Genomic DNA, 7430 nt, shown 5'->3' with positions numbered 1-7430 from the left:
GGTTGGGTTGGGTTGGGTTGGGTTGGGTGCTATTTTTAGAAGCTCACTTTTCTTGTCCTGTCCCTCCATTCATTCAAGAAACAATTGAATGCTTAAATCTGGGTGTTCAAGACACAGAAGTGGCATGTATGATGCACAAAGTATGGGCATTCCATTGGTCCCTTTGGTCATCAGAGGAGCCCTCGGGGCAGAGTGGGTGACAGGTGGGGCTGTTAACTTCAAGGTCAGCAGTTCAAAACCACCAGCCACTCCTCTGGAAACAGAAGAGGCTCTCCACTCGCATAAAAGAGTTAGAGTCTCAGAAACCCCCAGGGGCAGTTCTGCCCTGCCCGATAGGGTCAGGCCCTGACTCAATAGCAGTGAGTTTGGGGGGTTTCTTCCTTTTATTTGTTTGGTCACCAACCTACATGGTCTCCCCAGAGTGTTTACATCAGCGAGGACCAAGAAAGTTGACGAGGCTGGCTCTGCCCCTCACTTCTTCAACCAAGGACGTCACGAGTATATGAGTTCCCTGTGTAAACATCAGACCTAAAGGCATGTCACCCTGGGCCAGGCCACCCCCAACCCCCTTCTCCCTTCCAGTGAGACTTCCGGCAAGCTCTGGGGCTCTGGTGGGAGGGCCTGGAGTGACCAGCGTTATCTATCGGTGATCAGGTAGGGAGATTAGAGGCTTGGGGACCTCAGCAGACAGCAAGCATGTCACAGACATACCCCCTTCTCCCTGCACTAGCCCCACCACCTGGAAATGACTCCAGGCGGACCCCAGAAGGGCAGAGCTACCCCTGCCCCACCTTACACTCAGCTCCTCTCCAAGAGCAACTGCCCCACACATGTGGGGAGAGTGAAGGAATCGATGGGGTGGTCACTGTGCTGATATCGGATAACTCTGATAAAGCCGCTAACCCTTCTTAAATGTTTTTGGTAACCACTTTATGGAGATGATCATTCATGTCACATTAATTTGCCCATGTTAAGCAGTCAATTCAATGGCTTTTCGTTTACTCTGAGTTGGGCATCCCCTCCAGTTTGAATTAGAATAGCTTCATTACCCCAAAGAGGAAACCCTGCTCTCAGTGTTCAATTCCCGGTTCTCCCCAGGCCCACTGACCGGCTTTCTATGGGAAGGTTAGCCTTGCAGGGCAGGACCTACGAGCTCAGTCCCAGGCACACAGTACATGCGGCTTTTTACGTGGGGCAATCCGCAGTGCAGCCTGCACCTGCACTGTCCGTCCTGTGACTGCATCTTACTCCATGCTACGGCTCTCTATGTCATGTTTTATGCATCCACTTGTCGGATGAGGGACACGGATTGCTTCCTGGTTTGTTTGTTTCTTGTATGACTGACGAATGCTGCCCTGAACATGTGTGCATGTCGTGGGGTTGGGGTATGTTTTGTATGATACATTTACGTTCAAGAGCTAGGCATTGCTGGACCCGTTTTACAGCCCCACCAGCAGTGCAGACCCTGGTCCTTCATTCTCCCCAGACTCGTCAGCACTCGGGGTTGTCTCCTTTTTGCCTTACAACCATCCTAGTGGACCCTGGTGGTATCGTGGTTACATATTGAGCTGCTAACCACAGGGCCGGCAGTTCAACCCCACCAGCCACTCCATGGGAGAAAGAGGAGGCTTTCTACTCCCATAGAGAGTTGCAGTCCCAGAAACCCACAGGGGCAGTTCGACCCTGTCCTATCGGGTCACAGTGAGTCGGAATCAACTAAAATGGCAGTGAGTTTGAAGTTGGAGCGGGTGTGAATGGACCCCTGGTGACAGAGCGGGTTACATGTTGCACTGCCAACTACAAGGTCTGCAGCTTGAACCCACCAGCCACTCCATGGGAGAAAGACGAGGCTTGCCGAAAGGTGTACAGCCTCGGAAAGCCCAGGGAAGTTCTACTCCGTCCTATAAAGTCGTTCACTATGAGTCAGAATTGATCCGACAACAGTGAGTTTGGTTTGTGCGGCGTGGGTTTGGGTTTTGACCTGGCCTCTAGCCCAGACTCTGCCACCTCTGGCTGTGCCACCTGACTCTTCTTGTCCCCAGGGTCACCCTGGGCAGCAGGGCTGGGGCAGGCCCTGCGTCAGCTCTGACTGGTCTCTCCCCAGACGCAGCCTCCAAGCACGCGGCACTGGGCTTCTTTGACTGCCTCCGGGCGGAAGTGGAGGAGTACGACGTGGTTGTCAGCACCGTGAGCCCCACGTTCATCCGCTCGTACCCGGGCCAGGGCAACTGGGAGCCCTCCATTTGGAAATGTGAGACTCCAGCGGGAAGCTGGGGGCAGGGGAGCGCGGTAGGGATGGGAGGGTCAGATTTCCGGTCTGCTTTCATTGGACACAAGGGGGTTCTGGGAGCACCGGGCTGGAGGGGGTGGGACCTGGACAGCCAGCTACCAGCAAGGCGAGGGGTGGGGAGCAGGGAGTCTCAAAAGATAAACTCGGAGGCACCAAGCAGAGACGTCTAATGTGTAAGCCAATGGATCAAGGCTTGGTTGGACCCCACAGCTCCGTGGCCTTGGTTACATCCCTGCCTGTCTCGGAGCCCCAGTTTCTCATATTGGCAACCAGAGTTGCTCTCCGAAACCTTTATGTTCTCCTCTTCTCCTCGAAGGCAGCCCTAGGTAGAGGTTCAGTCCACCCTAGGCTTGCCTCTACCACATGTAAGGTGTTTACATAGGCAAGTCCCTTGCCTCGCTCTGTGCCTCAGTTTCCCCTTTAGAAAATGAGGGTTAGTGGCAGCACCCGTGGCACAAAGTTCTTGGAGGAGTCCCTCGGGAGGAGGGGGTAAATAAATGGCTAAGTGCTCACTGCTCGCTAAGAAGCGGGGGTGTGGTGGTGGTGGGGGCTCCAAGTCCACCCAGAGGCACCTCGCAAGAAAGCCCTGGTGATCTGCTTCCAAACTCTAAGCCATTGAAACCTTATGAGGCACAGTTTCACCCTGACACACGTGAGTCAGCGTCAACTCACCTGGGCCTGGTCAAGTGTCGGGAGGATTAACTAAAGGTGGCTGCTGTAAAGGTGTGGGGCAGTAACCTCCACCATCAAGTGAATTCCGACTCACAGTGACCCTACAGGACAGGGTAGAACTAACTGCCTTTGGGTTTCGGAGCCTGTAAATCGTTACCAGAGGAGCCCTGGTAGCATAGTGCTTATGTGTTGGGCTACTATCAGCAAGGTCAATAGTTCAAAACCACCAGCTACTCTGAGAGAGAAAAATGAGACTTTCTACTCCAGTAAAGAGTTAGTCTTGGAAACCCACAGAGGTCGTTTTACCCTTTCCTGTGGGGTCATTATGAGTCGGAAGTGACTCTATGTTTGTTTGAATTATTTACTGGAGCAAGAAAGCCTCACCTTTCTTCCATGGAGAGGCTGATGGTTTCAAACTGCTGACCTTGTGATTAGCAGCCCAATGCATAATCCTTGATGCCACCTGGGTTCTTAGGACAAAGTAAGTGTTCTATCATTCTTCTTCTAGAATACTCCAAGGGAGAAAGACGAGGCTTTCTACTCCCGTGAACAGTTATAATCTAGGAAACCCACAAGGGCAGTTCTGCCCTGCCCACAGGGTCGCTCTGAGTTGGAATCAACTCAATGGCCAATGAGTTTGGAGTTTTGAAAATACTCCCAATGTAAACCTCTGATCAGAGAGCCAGGAGAGGCCAGGCCGTGGAGCGGATCAACCGGTTCCACTCGGCTCCTAACAAGTGGGACTTCAACAGTTACAAGCACCAACACCTCAACCCCGTTGGCACCTTGTTTTCTACGCTCTCGCCTGCTGCTCATCACCTTCCTATGGGGGGCACAGGGCAGAGACCGGGGCCACATTGCTGAGGCGGATGCTGAAGCACAGAGGGGTAGCGAGTTCCTCCAGGGCCAAGCGTGGCAGTTGGCCTAACCCCAGACATCCTAACTCTAAGCATTGCAGACAGCGGGCTCTGGCCACTTGTTCCCCACGGAGGTTGAGCCCTCCCCCCAACACTCCCCGCTTATTCCTGGGGGGTTTCAGATTTTTTCAGGAAGCTGACCTATGGGGTGCACCCGGTAGAGGTGGCGGAGGAGGTTATGCGTACCGTGAGGCGGAAGAAGCAGGAAGTCTTCATGGCCAATCCCATCCCCAAGGCTGCGCTGTACATCCGCACCTTCCTCCCCGAATTCTTCTTCGCCGTGGTGGCCTGTGGGGTGAAGGAGCAGCTCCACGTACCGGAGGAGAGTTAGCCACGGGGGCACACGGGTCGGGTTGCCTGGGAGGAATAAAAGGTAGCCTGCCAGTGTTGTGTTTTCTGTCCCGCCCCATGTTGCTGTCAGCCCAGAACCTGGGCGGCCTCTGAGTCTTCCCACTCGCCATGCCCTGCCTTGGGTTCCCCTTGCGAAATCAACTCCCTGCCACTGAGTCAATCCGACTCAGAGCGACCCTGGAGGGCCGGGTAGGACTGCCCCGGAGGGGGGGATTCCGGGTCTGCATCATTCTGGGAGAACAAGGCCTCTTCGTTGGATGCAGCGGCCGGTGGCTTGGAAGTGCTGTCCGTGCAGTGCGCAGCCTGCTTGTAGCCAGGGCTCCCTAATTCTCGTTTCCTAGTGCGGCTCTAGTAGAGATGCCACGTGTGTACGGCTTAAAATGCAGATTTGTTTTCTCAGTTCCGGAAGCTAAGTGTCCAGATCAGGGTAGCGGCGCCATCAATTCCTTCTCTGCCCATCCCTGGCGTTCCTTGGTCCCTCGGTGAAGCTCACGCAGCACCTGTCTTTCCCTGTCTGTGCCTGAGTCTGTCTAGTCTTGCCATGTGATGGCTCTCACCGCCACCGGGGTGACTCCGACTCATGATGATCCTATATCCAAAGCCTTTCCAACTCTCTACAGGCGTAAGTAGTCACAACGTTCTCCGCCCGCCCCCTCCCCAAATGCCTGGAGGGTTTAAACCGCCAACCTTTTGGACAGCAGTTCCATGCTCAGTGGATGGAAAGCACTATCAGGCCTCCTGTGTAGAACTCAGTTGTGATTGAATGGAGGACAGGTTTGAACCCCTCTCCTGGCACCCCCGGGGAGGACTCCAGTGCCCATGTGGAGACTAAGACGCTCCCCTCATCTGGGCACCCCATCCATCTCGAAGAGTTTAGGGTGCCACCCCAATCTTGACACTCTGAAGAGGATTCCATTCCTGTGGAGGATTTAGGGTGCTAGCCCCTATCCTGACACCCTCAGGGAGGTTTCCCTGTTCATCTGGAGATTAGGATGCTAATCCCCATCCTGACACCCCCTTGCCCCGCAGCATTTCTGCTGGGTGCTGCCCCCTCCCCAACATCATTCCGGTCGGGCACTAGACCCCCCTGTCATCCTTCTGGCAGGGTACAGAGCCCCGGCATCTTGCAAGTGGTGTATGGCACCCCATGGGCATGATTCTGGTGGGGTCCCAGACACCCCCGGGTATCTTTCCGGAGGGGTGCCAGACCCTCTCCCAGGCATCGTTCAGGCAGGATAGGGGACCCCTTCCCTTTGGGCATCGTTCAGTTGGGATACTGGAACCCCCTTATCTGGTGAGGTTCTGGACTTCGTTCGGGTGGGGTACAGAAACCCCAGTCCCTGGCAACGTTCTGGATCCCCCTGAAATCATTCTGCCGGGGTATTGGACCCCCTGCCCCCAGCATCGTTCTGATTTAGTCTTGGACTCCTCCAGCATTGTTCCGGCAGGATCCCAATCCCCCACCCTTACCCCCCTAGCACGTGGTTCCGGTGGGGTCCTGGACCCCCTGTGCTGGGTTCCTGTGGGCGTCCCGGATCCCCCACAGGCATTTTTCCTGTGGGAGAAGTGGCCCCCCCGACATCGTTCCATCAGCCTGGACCCCCTACAGGCATCTTTCTCACTTGTTCCCAGAAGCAGCACGCATCGTAGGCAATCCTTACTCCCCCACTAAAGCACGCTCCGGGGGAGGTGGGGAACTCTGCCAGAAGCTCCCAGCTCTCCCACAGAAGCACACTCTGGGGGGCTAGGGGGTGCGGCACCAGGACTCCACCAGACTCATGCTTCTCTGGGTCTTTCGGCTCCCACACAGAAGCACACTGGGGGGTTGGTTGCAGGAGCATGCCAGAAGCATGCTCAGAGGGGCTTCCAGCTCCCTTCCACCACCACCCCACGCCCCCCACCCAGCAATCACAATCTGGGAAGGCTGTGAGACTCAGTCAGAATCATGCTTCTGGGGGGTCTCCCAGCTCTCCCACAGAAGCACGTTCTGGGGAAGGTGCGGGATCCTGCCATATATAAGCACACTCTTCCATGGGCGCGAGGGACCCCACCAGAAGTGAGCGGAACAGTGACCTTGGGTGTCCCCATCCCTGCCAGCATGGTGCCCTGGGGGGGTCTGAGACCCCACCAGAACTGTGCCCTGCTGGATCTGGTACCCCACCTGAAAGGTGAACTTAAGGGTTCGGGACCACTTGAGAACAGTACCTGAGCCGTCTGGAGCCCTGGAACGGTGCCAGTGAGGGGGTGGGTCATGGTTCTTGATGGAACGTTGCCCAGGTGGGTGGGAACCCGCCAGAATGATGCTCTGCAGGGGTCTGGGACCCTGGCAGAATGGTACCTATGGGGTCCAGGAACCCACCCAAATGATACCCCGAGGGTCCCAGGACACCACCAGAATGGTGTCCTAGAGGTACAGGACCTGCCAGACGGTGCCCCGGGTGTCTCAGGACCCCACCCGATCCCTGAGAATCCTGCACCCCACCGGAATGGTGCCCTGGGGGGTAGGGACCCCACCTGAATGGTGTCAAGTGTCCAGATCTGCTCCAGAATGGTGCCCTGTTGGGTTCTGGACCCCACAGGAATGGTTCCACTTATTTTCTGGCACACTCCCTCCCCAAAAAAAACAAACCACAAACTCATTGCCAATGAGTCAAAGCTGACTCAAAGCAACCTTAAAGCACAGGGTAGACCTGTCCCTGTGAGTTCCCAAGACTGTAACTCTTTAAGAGAGTAGAAAACCCTGTCTTTCTCCTGAAGAGCAGCTGGTGGTTTTGAACTGCTGACCTTGCGGTGAGTAGCCCTAATTTGGGTGTGCCCCACTTTGGCTTCATGAACCATGACTAATCCAGTTCAAACGGGTTGAGAGCCCTGCTCTTTTCCTTGCCAACATGGCCCTCTGAGCCGCTGATGATTCAATATAATTACTTATCCCCAGGCAGGTGTGTTTCTTGTTTAGTCACATTAAAAATAAATCACTTGGCCACACACAGTCAATTCATCAATCTGTTACTTTCCTTTGCTTTCCAGGGACAAATGGCTTTAAAACCAAATGTTGGTTGGGAAGACTGTGAGTGCGGAGAAGCACTTTCAAATGTGCTCTCCTAGCTTGCCATCCAATCAGAAAGGGAATCCCTCACATCTGCCACCAGGCCGCCTTGGCGGGCTTCTTTGGACCAATGGCAGCGAGCCTTGAAGAAACC

At 55.0% G+C, this 7430-nt stretch overlaps 1 protein-coding gene across 2 annotated transcripts in view; it reads left to right on the top strand.

Annotated features, from left to right (window-relative positions):
* Positions 1 to 4263, top strand: part of DHRS7C (dehydrogenase/reductase 7C) — an 18881-nt gene extending 14618 nt beyond the window's left edge. For both annotated transcript variants that reach the window (XM_004712008.4, XM_045285655.1), the window contains exons 6-7: positions 2105 to 2251; positions 4002 to 4263. In XM_004712008.4, the coding sequence (XP_004712065.1) occupies positions 2105 to 2251; positions 4002 to 4210 (356 nt within the window). In that variant the 3' untranslated portion in view covers positions 4211 to 4263. The remainder of the gene's footprint in view (positions 1 to 2104; positions 2252 to 4001) is intronic.
* Positions 4264 to 7430: the final 3167 nt, after the last annotated feature.

This window comes from Echinops telfairi, unplaced genomic scaffold, assembly GCF_000313985.2.
Source record: "Echinops telfairi isolate 266 unplaced genomic scaffold, ASM31398v2 ScPeMD7_7475;HRSCAF=8513, whole genome shotgun sequence".
Classification (NCBI taxonomy): Eukaryota; Metazoa; Chordata; class Mammalia; order Afrosoricida; family Tenrecidae; genus Echinops; species Echinops telfairi.
Note: the sequence above shows the minus strand (reverse complement) of the source record. Positions and strands in the feature narration are given on the sequence as shown.